We start from the raw sequence: 25,817 nt of genomic DNA, 5'->3' as shown, positions 1-25,817 counted from the left end.
CGAGCACTGTGGGAAGCACTTTACAAATATTATCTCATTGGATCCTCACAATAATGCTGGGAGGGAGGGAAGTGCTGCTATCAACCCTAGTTACAATTGGGGAAACTGAGGCAAAGTTAAATTTCTTGCCCAGGGTCACAGTGTTTGAAGCTATTTTTGATATGCACAAGAATACTGATAGCGGCTCTTCTTGAAGTGACAAAGAACTGATAATGGCAGGAGTGTCCATCAATCAGGAGGTAGCTGAACAAGTTGTGACAGATGATTGGGATGGAATCCTAGGGTGCTGTAAGAAGTGATGGAGAGGCGGGGGCAGCTAGGTGGCACAGTGGATAAAGCACCGGCCCTGGAGTCAGGAGGACCTGAGTTCAAATCCGGCCTCAGACACTTGACACTTACTAGCTGTGTGACCCTGGGCAAGTCACTTAACCTCCATTGCACCGCAAAAAGAAGGAGGAGAAGGAGAAGGAAAAGAAGGAGGAGAAGGAGAAGAAGGAGAAAAAGAAGTAGTGATGGAGGGTTAGGGTTAGGGCCAGAGAAACCTGGGAAGCTACAGATGAATAGATGTAGAAATGGGAGAACAACTTATAAAATCACAATGACAATGCAGAGACAGACAAGATGACTGACCATGACTCCTGAGGGCATATGGGGAAGCACCGCTGACCTCCAGAGATGGGGATGGCCAATCCAGGAGGTAGACCCACTGTCTGGCACGTGGCCAGTGGGGAAGTTGAAGCCTTTGGTTTTCCTTATGTCCTGGGGAGAGTTAGGGGCTGGAGGGGGGTGGGGCAAAAACAAAAGGAAAAGAAAAGAGGCTCATTGAAGGATTTTTCCAAATGCATAGATGGAAACAGAGACAAACAGGACATGATTCAAGGAATTATGGCAAATGTATCTACCATTTAAAAAGACAAACTGTACATCGAAGAGACTCACAGTTTCACATATAAATCATTTCCTTTTCTGTTTTGTATATGGAAATATTTTCCCTTTTGGGGGTATGCATTAAGTTGAGAGTAAAAAACTAATACTATATAACAAAGAGCATAAAACATGCAATGTATGACCTGGGAGGGGCCTCAGAACAGGGCAGGGAGAGCCGGTAGGGGCCTTTGAGCTCCTCCATCCTCCTTTTCCCCCTCCCCCCATTCTACAGAGAAAAAAAAAACCCAAACCTAAAGTGAGATAGTGAGCAAATCAGTGGTGGAAAAGTTGGCACTTGATCCTGACACTTGCATCTGCGGCTTGTTCCTCGAGGCCACCCACCCCCGGCCGGGCCCTTAGCTGCCCATCCTGGCTGTGGCAGTGAGGAGTACAAGGTGGCTGGGGTCCCCCCTCCACCAGGCAGCTCCAGCCTCTTCCTGATATCAGACCATTAGAAGGCTGCTGAGGTGGTCTGAGGCCCAAGCATTAACAGAGTTTCTAATGAGGTTCAGTTTCTTGGAGGTAACCAATGGGGCCTCTCTCCTCTTGTCCTGGGAACGAAGGAAGGAGAATCAGTACATCTGATTCAATGGAGCCATCGCTCTCCCTCCTGCCAGTCACCAGGAGCTGATACAGACGCCTCTGGGAGCCTGGGGTCCTCTGCAGATAAGATGGAGTTTCCTCTTCTAGGGAGTCAGAAAGTTTGGTCTGACCTTGCAGGTTGATAGGGCACAAGATGCCAGACTGGAAAAGCCCCAGGCCCACCTTCTCATTTTCCTGGTGGTTTGAGAGGACCTGGCTTTCATTGCTGCCACCTAGGTCACCTTGGGCTGGTCCCTTCACCCCTGGTGGCCTGACCTAGGCACAGCCTTATCCCTTATTTAGGGCTTCAAAGGCCCTTTCCAGCTCTGTCTGTGATCTTCTCAACAAATAGGAAGCTAATGGGACCCACAGAATGAGTCCCCAAACTCTGCCTTTGGAAAAAGGTAGGGTTGGGCTGGGATCCTGGCCCTGTCACACATACATGTGTGACCTGGACAATTCACCTTACTCCTTCATGCCTCAGTTTCCCTATCTGTAAGATAAGAGTTTGGCACTGACCTCAAAGGTCCTCATAAATCCATAGCCTGTGGGGCATGAATGGGGCTCAGCATAAACAGGTACCCCAGGGGAAAGAACCTTGACTCACCCCACATGGCTTTGAGTGAGTCAAGTATCCTCTTTGTGTCCCAGTTTCCTCATCCATAAACTGAGGAGGTTGGATTAGCTGGGGTCCCTTCTATTCTTAGGTCTAAGAACCTTTGAGGAAGGAAGGAGGGAAGGAGGGAATGAAGGAGGGAAGGAAGGAAGGGAGGGAGGAAGGAAGGAAGGAAGGAAGGAAGGAAGGAAGGAAGGAAGGAAGGAAGGAAGGAAGGAAGGAAGGAAGGAAGGAAGGAAGGGAGGAAGGGAGGGAGGGAGGGAGGAAAAAAGGAAGGAGGGAGGGAGGAAGGAAAAAAGGAAGGAGGGAGGGAGGAAGGAAGAAAGGAAGGAAGGAAGGAGGGGGGAGGAGGGAGGGAAGGGAAGAATGAAGGAAGGAGGGGGGAGGAGGAAGGAAGGAGGGGAGAGGACAGAGGGAGGAATGAAGGAAGGAGAGGGGAGGAGGGAGGGAAGGGAGGGAGGGAGGAAGGAAGGAGGGGGGAGGGAGGGAGGGAAGAATGAAGGAAGGAGGGGGGAGGGAGGAAGGGAGGGAGGAATGAAGGAAGGAGAGGGGAGGAGGGAGGGAGGGAGTAATGAAGGAAGATGGGGGGAGGAGGAAGGGAGGGAGGGAGTAATGAAGGAAGGAGGGGGGAGGAGGGAGGGGATCCTCCAGATAGAGCCAGCAGGTACTTCAGAGGCGGTCTATCCCAATCTCCTCATTTCACAGAGGAAACAGCTGAGAGGCAAGAACTTGTCCAAGGTCAAACAGGGAGTAAGCATCAGAGGTGTGATTTGAACCCGGGTCCTCTGACCTCAGAGCCAGTGAGAGGAGGTTAAAGGAAAGATGGCAGGAAGACAGACAGGCAGGGCTGTGATACTTTGGCATTTCCCTGAGTCACGTGGTCATGTGCTGAATGTTAGTTAGATTCAGAGAATGCCTGGGAAAAGGCCTGCCCCTGTTACCCTTCCTTGTCCAAGCTACTGCTCACTCCCCATCTACCTAAGGAATCACTAGGATGGGTCATGAGCCCTGGGCTTGGGGTCAAGAGACCTGGGCCTGCCACTGACCTGCTCAGGTGACCTGGGGGAGGCACTTCCAATCTGCTTTGGCATCTTAGTTCCCTGAGGAAGGAAGCTCTAGCTCTGAGGAGAAGCAGCACCAATGCTCGTGCTGACTACTGAGAAGGAGAACCACAAAACAAAACTCCTGGGAATGATGAGGTATCCCCCAAAGGCAGAGGGGGGGTGGTCTCCTCCTCACAGGAGGGCACTGTCACTCCGACTTCTTGGGAGGCCCCTGAGGTCCCTCTTTGGACATAACCACCGGCTTCTCCATCATCTGCCCCCTGCCCTGCCTTACTGGCTTTTCCCACCCTTCCCCAGATGCCACCTCATGTTTATTTCCTACATGTTTGTGTGTGTTTGCATGTGTGCATACTGTTTTCTCTGATGGAATGTCAGCTCCTTGGAGGCAGGGACCGGTCTGTCTCGGTGGCTCCTGTTTCTAGCCCAATGTTCATTGCCTAGGAACCACTCCCTATGTGCTTGCTCCTTCACTGATTGATTTGCCCCAGTGGGGTGGGAGATAGAGCATCCCATTTTATGAAGGAAAATGTTGGAATCCACAGTGAGGAGAAGACTCGCACCACGTCATGCAGCAAGATTGAGACAAGTCTGGACTTGGGAGGCTTCGTGGGACAGCAGGAAGAGGTTTGGCTTTGAGCTGGAGCACCCTGGTTCAAATCCTTTCCCTGTCACTGAGTTTACCTGCGTGATCTTGGCTAAGGCACTTCCTCAGTCAGTCACTACACATTTATTAGACACCTAGGATATTTTCTTATACCTTACTCTCTCCACCCCACTCCACTATCTGTTCTTCAAACTATTGACCCCAACGTCTTGGCTGTCCCATGAACAAGATCCTCCATCTCTTGGCTCTGGGCTTTCTCTCTGGCCGTGCCCCATGCCTGAAACGTTCTCTCTCCTCTGCTCTGACTACTGACCTCCTGGATTCCTTTAAGACCTAAATAATATCTCATCTTCTACCAAAAGCCTTTCCCTCCTTAACCTTAATTCTTTCCTCTGATATTTACCTAATTTACTACACACATATGTAGATATTTGCATGTTTTCTCCCCCATTATATCCCTAACTCTTAGCACAGTGCTAGAACACAGTAGGCACTGAATAAATGCTTGTTGACTTGATGACTATGTATGTGCCAGACACTGCTAAGCTCCGAGGATACAAAGAAAGGCAAAAACCAGTCCCTGCCCTCAAGGAGCCCAAAGTCTAATGGGAGAAGAGAACTCTGTGCAAACAAGCTATGGACTGAGTGAATGAAAGGTAATTTGAGAGGGGAAGTCACTTGATGGGGGTGAAGGGGGCAGAAAAGGCCTCTTGCAATAAGCAAGCGAGCCTGAAACTGAGTCTTGAAGGAATTTAGGAAAACCAAGTAGCAGAGGTGAGGTGACACAGTGTTCTTTGCATGGGGAACAGCCAGTGCAGAAGCATATCAAAGGAGGGATGGAGGGTTGTGTTAGAGAAATAGCAAGAAGTCTGGTGTGACCAGATCATAGAGTACCTGGAGAGGAGGAAAGCAAAGTATAAGAAGACAAGTTAAGGGAGGAGGGAGCAAATTATGAAGGGTTTTGAATGCCAAACAGAGGATTTTGTACTTGACCTCGAGGCGGCCATCTGGAGCCACTGGAGCTTGCTGAGTACAGGGTGACATGGTCTGACTTGCAATTTAGGAAAATCATTTTAGTGGCTGAAAAGAGGATGGACAGGAGTTGGGGAGACTGGAAGCAGGCAGACCCCACCTCCAGCAAGTTACTGTAATGGTCCAGGTGTGAGTTGCTGAAGATCTTCTCCAGTGTGGAGACAGGAGAAATGGAATATTGGAGAGATGCTGGAGAAGTAAAATTGATGAGAAATGTTGCAGAAATGAAATCAACAAGAGATATGGCAGAGGTAAAGTTGCAGGGGTGGTGATGAAATTGATAAAAAAATATTGCAGAGATGAAATTGAAGAGATAAAGTTACAGAGGTGAAATCAACAAGACATCTTGCAGAAGTGAAATTAAAGAGAAGCTGCAAGAGATATTGCAGAGATGAAATTGAAGAGAAAAAGCTGCAGAGGTGAAATCATGGACAAGAGATATTGCAGGGAGTGAAATGGACAAGAGGTGGTGCAGCAGTGGAATCAGAGGACTTGGCAACAGCTCCGATGTGGGGGAATGAGAGATAGTGAGGAAACCAGGATGACTCCTAGGGGTGGGACCCTGGGATCCTCAGAGGATGGTGGTGCCCTCCCCAGTAACAGGCAAACTAGGAAGAGGAGAGGGTTTGGGTGGGGGAGATGAGAAGTTACACTTTGGATATGTTGAGTTTGAGATGCCTATGGGAAATCACAGTAGAGATGTCTAAGAGGTAGAAATGTTTAAGAGGTAGTTGGCGGGGCAGCTAGGTGGTGCAGTGGATAGAGCACTGGCCCTGGAGTCAGGAGGACCTGAGTTCAACTCGGGCCTCAGACACTTAACACTTACTAACTGTGTGACCCTGGGCAAGTCGCTTAACCCCAATTGCCTCACCAAAAAAAAAAAAAAAAAAAGAGGTAGTTGGCGATACAGGCCTGGAGCTCAAGAGAGAGCCTAGGGCCAGATGTAGAAATTTGGGCCTTATCTGCATAGAGATGAGGGTTGAGAAAAGTCCATTAGCGTTGGGATTGAAGAGATGGTTGCTAACTCTGGAGAGAGCAGTTTCACTGAATGAGAGTCCTAGATTATGGGAAAGCTGGATGCAATGGTCCTTGAGGCTCCCTTCCAGGTCTCAGTCCATGACCCTGCAATGCCCAGTCCAGTGCTCTTGGCAGAGACTCTCTGCATCTGGGTGTGAATGCTTCTCTGATTAAACTGCACTTTCCTTGGTGTACCCACATGGGGCTCAGCTTGGCACTAGCCCCAAAGCTTTCAAGTGGGTCCATAGTGTGTGTGTGTGTGTACGTATGGGGGGGGGTGTCCAACTGTTTATCCTGCTCAAGCAGCCCTTCTTTTATGGCCAAGGGACTCAGTGCCCTGATCTCTCAGTGGTGGGAGGGTTAGGAAATGATTTTCTGACATGTACAGGAAACCCACACAATTCACCAGCTGATGAAAAGCTGTTTCAAACCTTAACGATGTGGTGGAAACTGGCCACGGAGAGGAAGGAAGACATCTTCACCCATGCTCAGATGCTTCTCCCTGTGAACCCTCTAGGGCTAGAGGAGAGGAAGGCTGGAGCCAGGGGAGGGGGCAGTCAGATCAAGGCATGTGGCCCATCCAGGAAAAGTCATCACATTTGCAAGTCTGCTTTAACCCTGAGGTTGGGACCACATCGGAGGAAAGGATGGACAGGGTGTGAAGTGGGAGTCTGTTAGGAGCCTAAGACCTTGGGTTCAAATCCCCTCTCTGTCAATCCTCCCTGGGCGGCTTGTGGGTTTGGGGTGAGGATTGGAAATTGCATCCAAGTGCTTACTGGATGCATGGAAGCCATGGGCTTGGGGGCAGGGGGAAGATGACCAGCAGGGTCAGGTGGGCCAGGTGGGCAGCACCTGACACTCTTCCTCTTGAGGGGCCAGAAGTGTGCCTCCATGAGTCTGGAAAGGGTGCAGGCCAAGGACCAGCAGGTCTCAATCCTGGAGGATGCCAAGGGGGATGAGACAAGCATGAGCACCTCACTGCCCCCAGCCTGTCCCACCCACCACATCCCCTGGATGCTCTTCCCCTTGTCAATGGCTCCATGCTTGAGCACAACGTTCCAGGTGTGGGTTGGCCAAGACAGTGGACAGCAGACCAATTGCTTTGCATGGTCACCTATTTTTCAAGGACTCGGCCTCTGCAGGTAGGGGTGCTCTGCGCCTACCCGGAGGGGACAGTGAGGCCCTGCCTACCCCTTGTGCCTCAGTCCTTCTGGACTTGGAGCCTGGCCTTGTTCTCTGGGCTTCCTGACCTCACCTGAGATTTAGGGCCCAAAGTGTTCCACTGGCTAGCTGGTCTTACCTTTGATCAGCCTAGTTCTGTCATTTCAGGGACAGTCACTGCAATTCAGTAAGCATTAAGTTAACAACGATATACAAGGCCCTGTGTACAATGGAAGGACTGACCCTCAACCCAAATGAGTTCACTTTTCTTTCCAATCCAGTCAGCAGTGATTGAGTGCCTGCTGACAGCTGATGCTGCCTTAGAGTTGGGGACGGCTGGCCCTGGCCTCAAGGAGTTTCCACTCCACTTAGATGGTTCCTCCTAGAAGCCAGCTATGCCCCCCCCAACATTCCAGGTGGGCAAGTTCCAGTCTGTTGACTGCTGACTGCTGACCTCATGTGGGTCCTCAGAGTTAGGCAGACCGACTAGTAGTAACCTCACTTTACAAGGAAGGTGAGACTCAGGCCCAGTGACAGGCTGCTGTATATTTGCCCAGGAGAGGGTCCCCTAAGGTAACCTGTGTCTGAGCATGCTGCTTGGTCCTGGGCATGGCATCTCAGGCTGAGGAGGCTCTAAGGATGTCATTTTGGAAGGACTTTGAGGGGGACTTGTGTTCATCCAGGTTTTATTAGAAACCCAAACAAACAAACAAAAGATCCTGGGTTCAGTCTATTGGCCAAACCACTCCTTTCACTGTGACCTTGGACAGATCCTGTCTCACCTTGAGTCCTCACCTACAAAATAAGGGGTATAGACAAAATGGTCCTTAGGTCTTACCTAGGGATGCCATTCAAAGGCTTCTTTCTGCCCTTTCTGTTCCATGTTCTGTGTCCCAGCTCTGACATTCCCTTTCAAAGGTTCCTGATACCTCACACCCCATGACTTCTGAAGCCCCTTCCTGCTTCAAACAGATGATTCTATGACCTTCCTTAATATATAAAAGGCCCTCTTGCCTCCATGTTAAGAGATTGGGCCTTCATAGAAGATGTTCTACAAGGAGGGCCTTTCCCATTTTATACTCACCCCCCCCCAACACACACACTTGCCATCCCACTCCCTATGAGCGGGGCCTGAGACTGGATGGGGGAACAATTGTCAGATGTGTCCTTCTCTGTCTCTCAGCAGTCGGCCCTGCCCAGAGATACCTGCTGAAGGGACGTGCAAGTCCCCATCTTGGGCTTCAGGATTCCTCCTTCTTGGGGCTGGAAGGCAGCTGCTTCCTGGTTCTCCCTCCGCACTGTCTGGAAGCCAGGGTCAGGCCTCTGCTCACTCACTCCTCCCAACTCCCTCCATCTTCCTGGGAGAACTCCCATCTCTCCCAACATCCTCTTGCCACAGACTGGGTAGGTGGGGAAAGGAAGAAGCTGAGGCAGGGCTGATAAGCTCTGGAAAAGGGCTGGGGAAGGGGGCTGTGCTGTGCCCCCCACTCCATCCCAACATTGGCTCACTGGCAGCCCACAGCCTTTATTGAGTCTTTACTGTGTACCAGGCATAGATTCAGGACTATTATTGGGCGCTAAGAAATGGCAAGTCTGAGGATGTCAGAAATGGGAGAAGAAAGAACTTCAGCCATGTTAATGGGAAGGTGACTACCAGGAGGCTGGAATAGGCAGGCCCTGAATGGGTGGGAGCCAGATGAGGAAACTTCCTCTCATTGGCACCTTCCTAGCCTCCAGGGGTAGAGCCTGAGGGTCTCAGATGACCTCAAGTCTGACCCTCTCATTGGACAGCTGAGGTCGCTGAGTAGTGAAGGGGCCAGACCAAGGTCACACAGTACAGCCAAGGCACTAACTACCCAGACAGACTCCGGTCTTCATAGCTGTATCTAATCCTTGTATTTGACATTTTAGCTCCCTCCTTCCTTCCTTCTTTTCTTCTTCTATTACATGGGGGAGGGGAAGAGAGTCTTTCCCCTCAAACTTTTGGGCTAGGAAGGCTGGAGGCATCACCACAATGCTCTTTCTTCCAAAGGTCTGCTTCATGCTTCTTGCTCCTAAGCCATGCCCTTTCCTTCCTCTCCAGGGTTGCCAGGAACCTCAGCAGGTGTGACTGTACCCCTCTCAGGCTCCCCTTGACCAAGATTCTGCCAGATTCCTCCAGCCCCTGAGCAGGTGAGACCGTTGGGGACACAGGGGCCTCCTGCTCCTGAAGGCCCCTTGGCCCTGCAGGGGTGAGGTCTTGCCCAGCTCCCCAGCCATACCCTTCTCACACCAGGATGCCTGGTGTGAGAGCCCAGGCCGGGAGCTGGACAGCAGGGTTCTAGTCCAGGTGTGAGTGCCTCTCTTTCTAGTTTTGCCGTGCCCTAGGACAAGGGGTGAAACTCGGTAGCCCTGTTTTACAGATGAGGAGGTACTGTGACCCAAAGATAGGAGGAAATCGAGTCTCCTTCTCCTTTTATGGTTGCCCAGCTCACAAGGCTGGTAAATGGCCCAAGTGGGATCCAAACCCAGCTCCCCATCTCCAAACTGTCCTCAGCTTCCCACAGTGGTGGCCACAAGGCATGAATCATGAGCCAGGACTTCAGGATGAGGTGTGTCGGAAGTCCGGCCTCTGGACCTCCTGGCTGGAAGCCGCCAGCTTCCAGGGGACAGGCACACCCACAGAAGCCCAGCCTGATGACCCCCCCCCCACACACACCCCTCTGCCAGCCTGGCTTTACCTGATCAAGGTAAGAGAGGAGCCAATGAAGGCCTGGCTTCATGAGGTCCAAGGAGGGCTGGGTGGCATGTGGGCCCTCCAAGCTAAATCAGTAGTGGGGACAGAGGACGGGGAATCCTGGGCTGCTGGACCTGGAGACAGGTCCTGGGTGCAAATCTCCACCTCGGGTCTTTTCCCTGGGGTCCTGGGACAAGTTGCTCCAAGTGCCTGAGTTTCAGTTTCCTCATCTGTAAAAGGAGAGAGTAGGGCTCCCCGAAGTCTTGGATACGAATAGAGGGTATGAATCGAGGCCGGCCATTAGGGGACAGAGAGGTTCCAAGCTAGACTGCAACAAGATCCAGGAGGCCTCTACTAGCAGGTCAAACGGGAAAGGCAGGCTGGCAGGGGCTTAAGGAGGGCCTTGAATGCCAAGTAAAGAGGGGAAGGGCAGCTTTCCCTGGTGAGCAGGGGCAGAAAGGATGGGTTGATGAGGAGAACGGCAGAGCTCGGGGCTAGGAGGCAATGGCTGCAGTCCCGGTGGAGGCTGGGCTGGGCAATGAGAGCCGGAACAAGCCTGGGAGACCTGAGCAGAGCCCGGGAAGAGCGGAGGGGTTAGAGGCACGGGGGCGTTGCCGGGAGCATGGACAGGACTAGGGAAGTGAGAAGAGGGAGCGGCAGGAAAGCTGTCGCTGAGCCCAGTCTGCACGTGAATGTGGGGGTCCGGGCAGCCTCGTTAGGGGGTCCTGGTTGACTTTGCTGAATCACTGGCTCTCTTGCTTTGTCTCCGCTTTCCTCGGTTGGTCTCCCCGCGCCCAGATCTCCCCAGGTATTGGTCACTCCTCAATGTGCAGCTATGCATCGCGGTGATGAGGTTTGCCCAGAAATCTGAGGAGGCTGGAGCCACTGGACACATCACAGCTCAGGGATGGGCTGAAGCATTCCTAGGAACAGCTGACCCGTATAACGACTTAATGATTTCTTCTGGCTAAGGACATTAACGTGGGTGTGCGGAGGCGGGGAGGGGAGGGGGGGGGAGCTTAAAAGTCCAGCAGTGATTGGAGCAGGGGGAGGGGGGTTGGAGCTAGAGTGAGGAGGAATTTGATGCCGGGCTGAGGGATGTCTCTATATTGGGCTCCAAGCAATAGGGAGCTGCTGCAGGTATTTGAATAGAGGAGCGGTGAGGTCAGCGTATGCCTTGGGAAGATTGTCTGGGCCCCTGACTGAAGGATAGATTGTCAAGGAAGAGTCTAGAAGCAATTAGGAATGGATTAAAGCCATCTGGATCGTAGGGTCTGACAAGTGTGACCACAGTGGGGGCAGAACATGGGGTGGGTGAAAACAGAGCCCTGGATTTGAAATCAAAGGACCTGAGCAAGTCTCCTCAACTCTCTGCACACCACTTTCCTCATCTATGAAAGAAGGACCCTGGACAGAAGGTCCAAACTTGGGAGCTCAAAGTCTCTGAGCTTCATCTTATGTGATGGGGGCAGGATTGAGCAGTTGATTGGCTGGGGGGGGGGCGGGGAATGAGGGAGAGAGAAGGGCCAGAGATGCTGCTGAGGTCTGAGCTTTGATGACTAGAAAGATGGAGGAGTCATCAATACAAGTGAGGCAAGTTGGTAAAAGGAACCTAGAAGGAGGGGGGAAGGATGAGAAGTTCCTTTCAAAGACACTCTAAGGGATCCTGGAAAGGGGCTGGTGACTGACAAAGGGGTTTATCTCCAAGAAGCTTCCTTGGGCTTGCTGGACGGCTTGGCTACAGATCCCTAGTGTTCAGCTGTTCACCCTCAGCTGGTTGAGACCTGACCATCACTGGCAGCATCAGAGACCCCCTTCCCCCTTGCTCTGAACCTAGCTGGCCCCTAGCACCATAGTGGTCCTGCTCCCAATGTGTGTGTGTGTGTGTGTGTGTCTGTCTGTCTGTCTGTCTGTCTGTCTGTCTGTGTGTGTGCAGTTGGTCTCTGGGAGCACAGGCTCCCTGGGAAGAACTCCTTGGTCTGTAAATCAAATGCACAGAGAGATGTCCCAGGGCAAGAGCAGCTTCCCATGAAGATTTTACAGCACAGGAAGGAAAATGAGAAGTCACATTGTGGGGCTTCATGGACTTCAGTCTGGGAGAGATCTGAGAACAGAGAATGTCAGGATTTGTGGGGGTGGGGAGCACCTTAAGACTCAGCACAGAGAGGCTTCTCAGGGCCTCAGAACAAATGCCTGGTACGTCAGAGCTGAGAGGGACTGGAGAGAGAATCTCATTTAATTGTCTAATTTTACCAAGAAAGCAAGTCTGGGAAGGAGAAAGGGAATTGGAGGGGGAGGGGTGAGTCCTGGAAAGTGCTTTGGATGTGTTATTGTTACTATCAGAACCAGCACCACCATTGTTATCTGCCCCCTTCCGGTGGGCAAAGCACCTCCCCATCTCCTCTGAGTTCCCCAACAACCCTTGGAAGCAGTGGGTGCAAATATCATGTCCCCTTTGCCGATGAAGGGATTCCCGCCTTCCTGAGGGTGCAGAGCCTTTTGTGCTCTCCCTGCTTTGCCTAGAAGCCCAGCAGGTCACCTTCTGGAAGGCTCTTCTCCGTCTTAGACCTTGGACTGGCATCCCTGACTCCTGCAGGGTGGGGCAGGGTGGGCATGAGCCCTGCTCATTGACAGTCACCCTCTGTCTAGGCCTGGAAGAGTCTGCACCTTCTTTCCCCCTTCCTTCTTTCCCATCTTCCTGCCTGTTACCCTCCCAGGCCACTTCATCAGCATTTCGGGTCAGCTCCAGGCTTCTGCCTGAGCTCCCCTCTTCTGTTGTTTCAAAGGGACTATGAAGGTGACAGCTTGGGCTGATATGAGACAGCGAGGCCGGTCCGAGTCCCCCCCTTAAATCCCCAGCCAAAGAACACAGACAGCATGCTTTGTGGTGAACTTTCTGTCCCTGGAGTGGGGAAGCCCTTGGGGAGCAGGCTCTGGAGGGCAGATTGTGAATGTCTGTAAACCACAGATGGGGAGCAGCCGCCTGTGATCGCCAAGCTCAGCTCATGGCTGCTCACTCTGAAATCCCACTGCAGTTTTAACACCTTTTTTTTTTTCCTCTCTGTCATCTGCCTTTGAGATGAGTCGAACTGAAGGAGATTTTAAAAAACACCCCCTCCAGACACACACAAAGACACACACACACACACACACACACACACACGCACACACACACACACACTCTCTCTCTCTCTCTCTCTCTCTCTCTCTCTCTCTCTCTCTCTCTCTCTCTCTCTCTCTCTCTCTCCTGTTCTTCAGAACCTGAACTCATCAGGTGACTCAGAGTGACTCCCCCGAAGCAGGCAGGCTCTCCTAGCAAGCTGGATCACAGCCAGTTTCAGTGGAGGCACTGGGTAGTCTGGCAACATCAAGGCTCTCAGAGAAGGGTTTTGTACAAGTATCCTTTCCCCTTCCCAGACTTTTCAGACCCCACAGTCATTGAATTGTAGGCTCCAAGAATCGGGCCTTCACAGGTTCTTTGTCTCAGAAAATCTCAGACTCTTGATCCACAGAGGATTAGAATCTTGGCATTTTAGCCCTGGTAGCTCACCATCTTGTGGAGTTTCCCAGTCTGCCAGTCTTACACTTGTGGACTCTGTCGGGCTCAGAAAATGTTTGCTCCTTGTGCTCATAGAATTGTAGATTCATAGAACATTAGTCCCTTAGACTCAGAGAATCTCTGACTCATAGATGGGTAGAATCTTTGAGTGCAGAAAAGACCTTGGAAGGGATCTTTTCTAGCCATCCATCTGTCCATCCACCCATTCCTCCATCCAATGACAGAAGCCTCCATGCCACATCCCAGTAAGTGGCTTGTCCAGCCTCTGCTCAGACACCTTGGGTGAGGATGTGTGCTATAGTGTGTCAGTTTCCTCACCTGTGAAAGGGACAAGCCTGGCTGCCTCCAAGCCCCCTTTAGGAGGTTCCAAGGAGATATTATGTGGACTGCACTTTGCATGGGTCAGCTGAGGGCCACCACTCACCTGGGCAGCCTGTAGAAAAGATCGATCAGCCATCAGGCATTTCTTGAGCCACTTCTTATGGGGAGCATGGGGCTGGGGGCTGGGGGCTGGGGACCAAGAATGAAGCCATTCCTGCTGTCAGGGATCTGACACTCCCATGAGGGATGTAGAGAGTGGAAAAAAAAGAAGTGCATTTATACCAATATAATGCAAAGCAGTGAAAGTAGGCTAGGTTTTTGGGGAAGGGGTGAGCACTAGGGACTAAAGGAGGGAGGGAGATCAGTAATGGCTTTGTGCAGATGACAGTGTGGATTGTGGAGGGGGAAGGTGTGAGGGATGGCTGGAGGGAAGGTCAGTCGGGGAGTCCAGAATGCAGGTGGGGACAGGGAGTGCGCAAGGATGTAAATGGTCCTATGACCAAGGTATGTCATGGTTTTAAAGCCAAATGTAGGGCGATTGGATAGAAGGGTGATGTCAGAGGAAGAATGCTTTGGCCGCAAGTGCAGAGTGAATTGGGCAATGCGGACTTGAGGTGAGGAGACCGCCCCAATGGTTCAGGCCAGAGGTGATGAGGTCCGGACTCAGTGGGGATAGGATGTGAGACAGGTGGTGAAAAGAGAGGGGATTTGGCCACTGATGGGCTTTGTGATGGGAGTCAGTGGGGGACCTCGAAGTCAATGCTATGGTTATGAAACCAAAGATAGGAAGGACAGCAGCACCAGGGATGGTACTAGGGGAATGTGGAAAGAGCAGCAAGATGAGGAACTCTGCTGTGGACACGCCAGGTGTCCAGGATGTCCAGTCGTCACACTGTTCAGGAGGCCATTGGGGATTCAGGCTTGGAGCTCAGAAGAGAGACTGGGGTTGACACTTAACTAGTGGGAGCTTAATGTGGTCTGCAAGAAAGGACAGGGCAGAAAAGCAGATGAGAAGAGGACCCTAGTCAGGGCCTTGTGGAGCCCCACAGTCAGGAGCCAGCAATAAAGACCCAGACGGAGGAGGAGGACAGGAGGGGAAGGAGAGGGGGAGGAGGAGGGAGAGCAGGAGGAGGAGCACCCCACAGACCCAGAGAGGAGAGTGCCCAGTAGGTACCTGAAAAGTGCTTTTTGACTGACTGATGGACTAGCCCTGTCGCCTCAGAGCTCAGCCAGTCTGTGCTTACCTGCACATAGTGGTGAGAAGCAGGAGCCCCCTGCCTGAGCATCTCAGCTGATGTTACCGAGATCTTGTGAGAAAAGTGCTGTGGAAATAGTCATCCTAACACCAATGATGATGACTGACCTCTGCTGGGTTGCTGCTCCCTAAGCAAGAGGACAGAAAGTACCCCCAGACCACTCTTTGTCCTGAGCTCTGTCAGGATCCCTTAAGGGAAGCACCTTGCCCAAAGTCGCCCATGCAGTAACAGCGAGAATTTGAACTGAGGCCTCTTGATCCCAGGTCCAGGGCTTTTAGGTTAATAGACATAGAGATAGGACCTCCAAGGTCATCCAGTCCCCCTGCTGCACCCCCCCCCCTCCAATAGATGTGATCCAGGAAAAGGAAGGGATTTGTATAAGATCACACATGCTCCACAGTGGGATTTGGACCTGCTCCTCTGATCCCAGACTCATCCCTCTTTCAACTATTCCCCGATGCCTTAGTGGTCAGAGAGGGACAGAGAGAGAGAGGATTTGGTCTGATCCAACTCTGGACAGATGTGTGACTACTCCAAGCACCCCTGCCCTCCCTGAAGGGCCCTTGGATCCCTTGGCCAGAACAGACAGGAGTTTCTTTCTTAACTTTTTGAATTTTAAATTTTATTTATTTATTTATTTTTGCAACAAACATTTATTTTTTCCAGTTACATGTAAGGGTAGTTTTCAACATTCATTTTCATAAGATTTAGAGTTCCAAATTTTTCTCCCTTCCTCCCTTTCCTTCCCCCTCCACAAGACAGCAACCAATCTGATATAGGTTATATATGTACAATCCACAAGTGCTCTTTTTATCAGTTCGTTGTGTGGGTGTAGATAGTATGCTTCATTTTTAGTCCCTTGGGATTGTCTTGGATTATTGTATTACTGAGAGTAGTTAAGTCATTCACAATTGCTCATTGAATAATACTGCTGTCACTATGCACAATGTCCTCCCAGTTCTGCTCATTTCACTATACATCAGTTCATATGAGTCTTTCCAGGTTTTTCTGGGATCATCCTGTTTGTCATTTCCTATAGCACAATACCATTCCACTACAATCATATACCACAGCTTCTTCAGTCATTCCTCAATTGATGGACATTCCCTTGATTCCCAATTCTTAGCCACCACAAAGAGTTGCTATAAATATTTTTTGTACAATTTCCCCCCTTTTCTCTTTTTCATGATTACTATTGTTAACTGTTTCCCTCCATCCTATTCCCTTCCCCATGATATTTATTCCATTATCCATCTTCTTTCATCCTATCCCTCTTCAAAAGGGATTTGCTTCTGTCTGTCCCCTCCCCCGATCTGCCCTCCTTTCTTTTGCCCCTCTCTCTTTATACCCTTCCCCTCCTATTTTCCTGTAGGGTTAGATATATTACTCTACCCAATTTAGTGTGTATGTTAGTCCCTCCTTGAGCCAATTCTGATGAGATTGAGGTCTTTGAGCCAATTCTGATGAGTGTTAGGCTCATTTACCACCCAGACTAAATAGATTACTCCATCTAATTGTGTATATGTGTTAATCCCTCCTTGAGGCAACTATGATGAGTTTAAGGTCTTTGAGCCTATTCTGATGAGTGTAAAATTCATTTACTGCCCGGCTCCTTACCCCATCTCTTCCCCCACTCTATAAGCCCTTTCTTGTTTCTTTCATATGGGATTTCACCCCATGCTACCTCTGCCCTTTCCCCTCCCCCAGTGCACTCCCCTCACCCCTCAATTTTACCTTAAAGATGTCATCATGGGGCAGCTAGGTGACACAGTGGACAAAGCATCCACCCTGGACTCAGGGGGATCCCAGCCAAAATCTGGCCTCAGACATAAGACAGTCACCCACTGCATGACCCCAGGCATGTCCCCCAATTCCAATTTTTTATGGTTCTCTAGGGTCTTGTATTTGAAAGTCAAATTTGCCATTCAGTTCAGGCCTTTTCATCACCAATACCTGAAAGTACTCTTTTTCATTAAAGTCCCGTTTTTTCCTCTGAAAGATTATACTGAGATTTGCTGGGTAGGTGATTCTTGGTCCTTTGCCCTCTGGAATATTATGTTCCATGCCCTCCAGTCCTTTAATATAAAAGCTGCTAGATCTTGTGCTATCCTGACTGGGGCTCCACAGTACTTGAATTCTTTCTTTTTGGCAGCTTGCAGTATTTTCTCCTTGACCTGGGAGCTATGGAATTTGGCTATAACATTCCTAGGAGTTTTTCTTTTGGGATCTCTTTCAGGAGGTTATTGGTGGATTCTTTCAATTTCTATTTTACCTTCTGCTTCTAGAATTTCAGGGCAGTTTTCCCTGATAATTTCTTGGAGGATAATGTCTAAGCTCTTTTCCTTGATCATGGTTTTCAGGTAGACCAATAATTTTCAAATTATCTCTCCTGGCTCTATTTTCCAGGTCAACAGTTTTTCCAAGAAGATATTTCACATTGCCCTCTATGTTTTTATTCACTTGGATGTGCTTTATTGTGTCTTGCTTTCTCATAAAGTCACTAGCTTCCATTTGTTCAATCCTAATTCTTAGGCAATTATTTTCATCAGAGAGCTTTTCCATTTGACTTTTCAAGCTGTTGACTTTTTTCTCATGTCTTTCCTGCATCACCCTCATTTCTCTTTCCATTTTTCCCTCTACCTCTCTAACTTTATCTTCAAAGTCCCTTTTGAGCACCTCTATGGCTTGAGACCAATTCATCTTTTTCTTGGAAGCTTTAGATATAGGGGCCCTGATGTTGACATCTTTCTCTGAGGGTGCACCTCGATCTTCCCTGTCACTAAAGAAACTTTCTATGGTCCTCACCTTTCTTTGTCTGCTCATCTTGCCTTTCTTTTACTTGACTTTTAGCTCCTTAAAGTGGGGCACTATTTCCAGGCTGCACTATCCCAAACTTCAGGAGGTCCCAGGTGGTATGATTTAAGGAGGAGCAGGTTCTTCACTCACCTGGCCTGTTCCCTGGTCCGAAGATGACCCCAGACCAACTTGTTTTGTGTGCTGTGGTTGTCAGCTCTGATGAGCCTGTGCCCTTTCCCCACCTGGGCCACTGCTACTCAAGCCTACTTCTTGGTTCCCAGCAGGGGTTAAAAACCCAAGTTCTGCCTCAGCACCAGCATAGACCCCTGTAATCTCCCCCCTGCCAAGGGCTCAGTCCTCTCACCAGACTGTGAGCTTAGTTCCAGATGACACTGGCACTGCAGCTGATTCAGAGGCTCGGGGGTGGGGGGGTGGTCTCTTTCTCTGGTGAGGCCTTCCTAGGACTGGATCTGTGTCAGTGTGAATGTGGAGTTGGACTCCACTCCTGTCTCAGCACAGCAGTTCCCTCCTTCCGACCTTCCAAGGCATCTTTGGTTGGAAAATGATCTCAGCACATTCTTCTGTGGATTTTACTGCTTCAGGAATTGTCCTATGGCATTATTTGGATGTTTTTTTTGAGCAATCATGTCATGAGTTTGAGAGTTCACTGTCTTTCCTCTGCCATCCAGAAATTCTTTCTTGATTTGGCTCCAGGGCTCCCAAAGGGAGTAGCATCGGAGTTGGATTTTCTATATGAATAGAAAGTCAATGGGCAGAACCAGCAAAGACCAGATATGAAGGTGTTGGATGCATTTTCAGAGGTTAGGAATACATCCAGGTTGGCTGGACTTAAGTTTGTGGAAGGGGGTGATATGAGATAAAGCTGGAAAGATGGGGTGGGACCCAATTAGTAAGGCCTTGAGTACCAAGCAAAAGAGATGATCTTGGACTGGGAGGTAATGGCAGCCATGGAAGCTCTGTCTCTCCAGGTGAAGTAGAAGTTATGGGGGAGGTCCCATAGACAGAAATGGAGAAAGGGGACAGCAGAGACAGGGTTTGTCTGTGGAACTGGACAACTGCAGTACCCTCAGAAGGAATGGGAAAGTAGGGAGAGGAGGACTTGGGGAGAGAGATGATGTCTTTTAGCATCTTTGAGCCCCAAATTGCTTATCTGCAACATGTCCACTGAACAAGGGCCCTCTCAACTAGTGGGAGCCAGTGGGTTTGGTGCCCAGTTGCAGGGGAGAGGCAGAGAAGGGTGGTGAGAAGAACGTGGAGCCAGGAATGCTGGGACCTGAGTTCAAGGACTAGCTTTGCCACTTCTTCATTGGGACTTCTAGTCCCCAAATCCCTCTATTCCAACAGTGCTGAAAGGACTGTGAGCCAACCTGCCTAGAGCTATGGAAGTCACATCCAGTGACTGGGCAGCCCTGTCCTGTCCGCCACCCCTGGGCACTGGAAGTGGGGTCCAGCAAAGCCAAAAGTTTTATTGTAGGGCTCCTACTCTCACAGGGGAATCCCTGACCTTCCCTCTTCTAAGACCCCTCCCAGCTCTGACCTTCCCTGTTCTGAAGCCCCTCCTAGTTCTGACATTTCCTGTTCTGAAGCCCCTCCCAGTTCTGACATTTCCTGTTCTAAAGCCCCTCCCAGCCCTGACCTTCCAGGTTCTAAGACCCCTCCCAGCTCTGACCTTCTCTGTTTTAAAGCCCCTCCCAGTTCTGACATTTCCTGTTCTAAAGCCCCTCCCAGCCCTGACATTCAATGTTCTAAGTTCCTTCTGATTTGGCCTGATCTCAAAGGAGTCTAACCTCCCCACCAGATTTGGTTTCTGCCAAATTAGATGCCTAGAATTAGGCTCAGCTCTCTTGGCATCATGGGCCTTTGGGTATGGCCAGGCTGGAAGTTCATCCCCATGTTTACTTGTCCAGTAGTGGGAAAGGAGCCAGAGGCTGTTTCTTAGGGTCTCATGAAAAGAGCCCCACCTTTGGGGCCTGGGACCCTCAGTTTGGGTCCTGGTGTCACAGTGGTCTTGGAGCTCCAATGAAAGCTGGGTCAGAGCTGGGATTTGAGCCTAGGCCTTGGGCCTCTGAGTCCAAAGCTTCAGTCCGCTGACCCTGCTACACTGAACAGGATGGGAGGCTGGATGTGCCCTCCGGCCTGTCTGGACCTTATATACTCAGCTTCTCAGCCTCACTTCCCTCTTCTGGCCCTTCCCCGCTCTGTCTGTCTGAGCCTGGCCCGGGCATGGGCTCGGGAAAAACATCTTTCTCCCCTAATGATTGCTGCTTACTCCAGATGGAGGGTGGCATGTGACCAGCAGCAGGGTCAGCACTCAGCCAAGGCAGAATCAAACAATGAACACCGTCTTGGGCTGGAGTCCCAGGGCAGCCTAGAAATGCCTGCCTGGGGGAGCAAGTGAGCTCAGAATGGGCTTGGGTCAAAACTCTGAAAAGCCTTCCCTAGAGATGGAGGAAGATGGGCTTCCATCATGAGGCCGGGGTGGGGATTGGGGGTTCTTCCTCCAGACTCCTGGGGGCAGATTGTTCAGTTAGGTCCGGCTGCAGGGCCCGGGTCCTAAACCTGGCCAGTCACAGAGCTTCTCCTCTGGGGTCCTCCCATAATTTCCCAGTACCTAGAATGTCCTACTTGCTCTGGGTGCTCTGGAGCATCTGCAGGGCACACCTGAGCTTGCTTCTTCCTCTGCCTCCTGTGCTCAAGGAGCCCCATGGCATTCCTCATTGGCATTTCTGCCCAGAGGCATTGTGGGGCTGGAGCAGCTGCAGGAGCCCTGGCTATAGAGTCTGGAAACCTGAGTCTGTGATTTGTCAAAGGAATGAGAATGGACTCCAGGATCTCTGAGTGTCCTTTGAGCCTCTGTAGTCTAGGAAGCTCTCAGCGGCAAGCCTCTGCACCCTGCCCACACTGTAGATTTCTGGGAACCCTGCCCAGGGCATGTGGGGCCAAGGGCTCCCTGCCCTATGGTGGGAGACCAGTCCCAAATGGCCAAACCTGGCTATCTCTGAACTGCTTCTGAATGTCCCCTGGATGTTTGGGAGCATGGAGGGGGAGGAGAGGGGGGCAGTGCTGGATTTGTCATTTCTTTAGAAATGCAGAAAGTCCCTCCATCAATGCAGTTGGGGGGGCAGCTAGGTGGCGCATTGGATAAAGCACTGGCCCTGGATTCAGGAAGACCTGAGTTCAAATCCGGCCTCAGACACTAGACACTAACTAGCTGTGTGTGACCCTGGGTAAGTCACTCCTCATTGCTCCATCCAAAAACAAAAAACACTATGCAGCTTGGTCCTGTTGAATCCTCCCATAACAGTCCCTTCTCTGCCCCGAGCAGCATCACCCAGCCAGGAGGTGTGGGAGGGAGAGAGGTCTTTCTGAATCTGAGGTCAGCTTTCTGTGACCAAGAGCCCCAGGGCCATCTCCATCAGGGGGGATGGGGAGACCTGAGCTAGTTCTGGCTCTCCTACCGTCTGGGTCCAAGGGAAAGAGAGTAATCTGGGCCGACTGAGGGGCCTCTGAGTACAGAGTTAGGGGACCCGGTGACTGTCCCGTCTGCTGCCGGGTTTCTTCATGTGGCCTTCATCGGAGGCATGTTTATCTCTAAGTGTGTAGCATCTGGTGGTCGTGTCCCCAAATGTGTGTTGTTCCTGCCTGTGTTGTGTCTGGTGGCTTCTAGGTGTGTCTCTGGGTTTAAGGAGGTGGTGGGAATGTCTGGGTATGCAAGTGGGTGATATCCTAGGGCATGTGTGTATGCATGTGTGTGCATGCCTGTGTGTGTGTGGGGTGCTTTGTGTCCCAGTGTTGTGTACTTCCGTGGACGTGGTGGCAAGGGGGGCACCCACTGGGGCTGGGCCTCGAGTTGGCTCTGAATCGCTTTGCCTGGGTCTGTGTGTGTGCCCTACGTGCTGCTGTGAGTGTATCTGAGCATGTTTTCTCTGGATGCATCGCATGTGTGCTCATGAGCTGTGTGCGTGTGTGTGCGTGCCCAAGTGTGCTAAGGGGCTGCTGGTTTCCGGGAGAGGCCACAGCTGGCGAGGCTGGAGGGAGGAGCCTCAGGGTGACAGCTGCAGGGAGGGAGGGGGAAGCAGGGGTGGAGCTGCCTGAAATGCTGGGAGGGGGCGGGGGACCTGGATTGTGGGGCTCCCAAGGAGCTGGGTCTTTGGCCCGCCCTGCCCCGCCCTGCCCCGCCTGGCCCCCGCTGGGCCTTTGCCTCCGGGGCCCAGCAGGGAGGCTACATTATCTTTCTCTGCCTGTGTATGTGAGAGAGAGCGCGTGTGAGTGTGAGAGCCAGGGAAATGATTAACCACTGTCTGTGACGTGTGAGCAGGGCAGATTCAAAGTTTGCTTTCTGCCGGTGGGCACAGGCTGCTCGGGAGAGGCCGGACACGCTCGCTCCCTCATTCGCCGGCTCTTTGGGCTCTCTCTGGGCTCAGCCTCTCTCTTGTCTCACGAGCTCTGACTGTCTCTGGCTCTCTCTGAGTCTCTCGCGAGCTCTGACTGTCTGCCTCCCTCTAACCCTTCCTTGCTGGGCGGAGCCGCAGAGGCAGCCGACGTTTGTGTCTAGTCCAGCGCACAGCACATAGGGGTGGGGACTCCCCCCAACATCCCTGACCATGAGGACTCTCCGCAGGTTAAAGTTCATGAGTTCACCCAGCCTCAGTGATCTGGGCAAGAGAGAGCAGGCAGCCTTGGATGAGCGAGGGGCCCAGCAGCGCCAGGCCTGCTCCAACGCCACCTGGAACAGGTAAGGGCTTGTCCGCCTGCCCCGGGGGCTGGTCCTGGCCCACAAACTGCTGCTGCTCCTGCCCTGCAGCCCACAAGCCTTCTCTCTGCCATAGGCTCAGAGGGTTAGGGCTGGAAGGGGACCTCAAAGCTCAGGCAGCCCATTTTACAGGTGAAGAAGCTGAGGTCCACCGAGACCAAGGGGCACCTCTAGTGTAAGCTATGGACCGTGCTGCAGAACTGGGCTCTGGGTCCCAGCTTTGCTACTAACACACAGTGATGAGCCACTAGAACTTTTCGGGCCTCAGTGTCCACATCTGTCAAATGAGTGCCCACTTAAGTGGGAGGTAGGTGGGTGGGTGGAGGAAGGAAGGGAGGAAGAGAGGGAGGGAGGGAGGAAGGAAGAAAGAAAGAGAGGGAGGAAGAAAGGAAGGGAAGGAGGGAGGAAGGAAGGAAGGAACTATGTGATCTCTGAAGTCCTTCCTGGTTCTAAAACCTTTTTGGGGCAAACATTTTCTGCTTGCCTCCCTCCCTCCCTAATGGTGGTGTTTGTGTCTAGGTTTATCCCCCCCCCCATTCCCCCCCAGACACACCCATCCATTGTATTCATGACCAAGGACCACAGCTCCCCTCCCTCTCCCCCTCCACACATACATTTAATCATCCAGGGCTAAGTCAGCTGAGGTCTTGGGGTGAGCCTGGTTTGGGAATCCTGGCTGCTCCAAGGAAGTGTGGATCCAGGGTTGGGTGGACCCATCTCTGTATGGGTCAGTCCCAAGCCATTGTCCCAAGGGCTTCCCTCATCTCCTTTCATTCTTTGTTAAGAAGGAAGAGGATTGAAAGTGAAAGTGATGTATAAAACACCTTTTCTATAGTGACTTTCCTCTGACTAGCCCTGGGAAGCAGAAGCTCAGGGGTCAGCATCCCCACTCCACAGACGAGAAAACTGAGCCTCTGGAAGGGGAGATGAGTTATGCAAGGTCACCGTCTGAATGAACTCTCTGTAGAGCAGCTCCTGGGTTTTCTGGGCTAGAAAAGTGAAACAAAAAGATCTGTTCTTCAAAGAGTTTATTGCACTGATGGGGTAGGGGGTGGGGGAAAGTTCTGCGCACAGATGGTGGTAATCACAGTAGAGAGCAGGCATTTCAGGGGTAGGAGCGCCTGGGCAGCTGGGGCACAAGCACAGGCTGCGTGTGCGAGGTGATTCCCATGTGGAGTTCTTTGAGCTGGGGGTGAGGAGACATCCTTCCAGGGATGGGTCGTGAGACCTCAGGTGGGAAACGCTAAAAACGTGACGTGGGCCTGAACCCTGGGGTGTGTGAGGGGCACACATGTGAAAGCTGCGGGGGGGGGGGCGTTAAATTCCACTGCAGAGCTGGCATTTTCTCCTCCCTCCCGGAGCTGCATGGCAGGGGGTGCCCTGAGACCTGCCTCCATCCCTCCTCCAGGTGGAATGAAAGGGACCATTCATTCCTCTTTGCGGCAGTGGCCACAGCTCTGGAGCCGGCCGCTGTGGGAGGCATCTGCAAAGGGAGGGCTCTGTGGCACTCAGCAGGCAGAGCGAGAACAGAGCCTGCCCTGCTCCAAGACAGCAGCGGCACATCCAGAGGGGGTCCCATCGCAGAGAAGGTGGTCTCACTCCCTCTGAATTCTCCTCTCTCCTGGCATCATAGACTGAAAGCTAGAAGGACAGGGAGAGGGCAGACAGTCCTAGCACAGTTCCTAGCACACAATAGGAGTTTAAGAAATGGATGTTGGATCCCTCATTTCTCAGAGAAGGGGAATCGACTAAGGATCATAAATCTGGGGCTGGAAAGGCTTGTGAATCAAGGACATGGAAGCCCAAGTCAGGACTCAACCAAAGTCATGCAGGGAGTGAGATGCAGGACCCCTAGTCCTGCATTCTTTTCCTGCCTCAGTGCTGCAGCCCCGCTGTGGCAGCCCAGTGAACACATCCCCAAGAGGCCAGTCACAGGGGGGTGGGACAGGGAGAAGACCCCCACCCTTCCCCCAAGGTACAGTCTTGGTACTCCTAGATCCCTGGGGCATACAGGGCAACAGGGGCCGGTTTTACCTTCAGGGAAACTGAGCCAAGGAAGGAGCCATGACTTGTCCAGGGTCCTGAAACTGTCCAGGGCAGAGTGCCTCAGAATGAGGATTAGAGTTGGTTAGAATGTCTGTGTCCTTATCTGTGACACCCCCCCCCATTTCCCCACGACCAGGCTCTTGATGAGGAGGCCTGGGGGGAGGGGGATAACCTGGAGGTTATCCCCAGTGGGCTGACGTCACAGGGAGACCCCTGGGCCCCAAAGAAAGCTGTTGAAAGCTTCCCGTCTTGTGTCCTTTTCCTCTGCTCCCTTACTCATCTCCTTCCAGGGATCCCAGTAATTCTCAGTGCTTAACCACTTTAAGATGATAAATAAGCAATAATCTTTAAAGCTGCCAAAGCACTTCCAAGGCTACAGATATGGATATTGCCATTTTACAGTTGGGAAGACTGAGGCCGAGAGGTGACTTGTCTATAGTAACAGAGGACATGGGATTAGCACCCAGGTCTTCCTGACCCTGAGGCTGTGTCCACTAAACTCTAACCCCAGGAGGCAGCTAGAACAGGCATTAATTAGCATTGAAGGGAAGGAGCTGGCCTAGGCCCCCTGATTCTGCTCCCCTCTGTCCTGCTGAGGGTCCCTCCTCCCCACCCTTGACCTTTTGGGATGGGGCCCATCAGTGTTTTCTGGAGGGCACTGAGATGGAGAGATCTCCCAGGTCCCTGTGACCTGGACTCCAGTTATCTTAGATTCGAGTCTCCTCCCCCATTCGGTCTCTCTCCCCCAACTTATGTAAACAGTCCCCACCCTGAGTGACCCAGGGCTGGGGGGGGGGTTGACCTGTCTCAGGATTGACTGGCAGGTGTAGGTCCCTGGAGGGCAGAGCCTGAGGAAGGGCAGGTGGGACTGGTGCCAAGGAGCAGGTTGCCACAGGCTTGCTGTGTAGGAGGTGCAATGCCAGCAGTCACCAAACACTTGATGGGGCAGGATCTCCTTGGGTTCTGAAAGCTAGAGGGGTCCTGGCAAAGGGCATCGCCTGGAGCACTCATGAAAGCAGACAGGGAAACAGCCAGATCCCATCCTGGTCTATTTCCACTTTGTCCCAGAACCTGCCTGGCTCACAGGCACTGGCTGGGGAGGGGGCTCAGAACCTGCGCGGAGGACAGACCAGGTGGAAGGAGCTCAGCTTCCCCCCACCACCACTCTGGGCCTTTTTTTGCACGTGGAATCTCTTTCATCTTTCTTAGGGCTCTGACCTGATCTGGAAGGGGCCTCCCACAGTGGGATCCCTCGCTTTGAAAAGCCCAGGCCTAGGGGTCCCAAGACCTGCAGTCCTGCTGACAGCCCCTGTGAGGTCATCCAAGGCCTCGGAGCTTTTTACAGA

At 51.8% G+C, this 25,817-nt stretch overlaps 1 protein-coding gene across 4 annotated transcripts in view; it reads left to right on the top strand.

The window, feature by feature from the left end:
- The window catches only part of PRR5 (proline rich 5), a 56,492-nt gene that overhangs the window by 7,236 nt on the left and 23,439 nt on the right, over positions 1 to 25,817 (top strand). The window contains exons 1-3 of one of the 4 annotated variants that reach the window (XM_043965111.1): positions 4,363 to 4,449; positions 9,087 to 9,175; positions 22,294 to 22,407. In XM_043965111.1, coding sequence (XP_043821046.1) covers positions 22,304 to 22,407 — 104 coding nt within the window. In that variant the 5' untranslated portion in view covers positions 4,363 to 4,449; positions 9,087 to 9,175; positions 22,294 to 22,303. Of the gene's footprint in view, positions 1 to 4,362; positions 4,450 to 9,086; positions 9,176 to 21,903; positions 22,408 to 25,817 lie in introns of those variants that run through there. The other 3 variants (XM_043965109.1, XM_043965110.1, XM_043965107.1) reach the window with 3 other exon arrangements.

The sequence above is a fragment of the Dromiciops gliroides genome, chromosome 5 (genome assembly GCF_019393635.1).
Source record: "Dromiciops gliroides isolate mDroGli1 chromosome 5, mDroGli1.pri, whole genome shotgun sequence".
NCBI lineage: Eukaryota > Metazoa > Chordata > Mammalia > Microbiotheria > Microbiotheriidae > Dromiciops > Dromiciops gliroides.
This window is presented reverse-complemented; position numbering and strand designations above follow the sequence as displayed.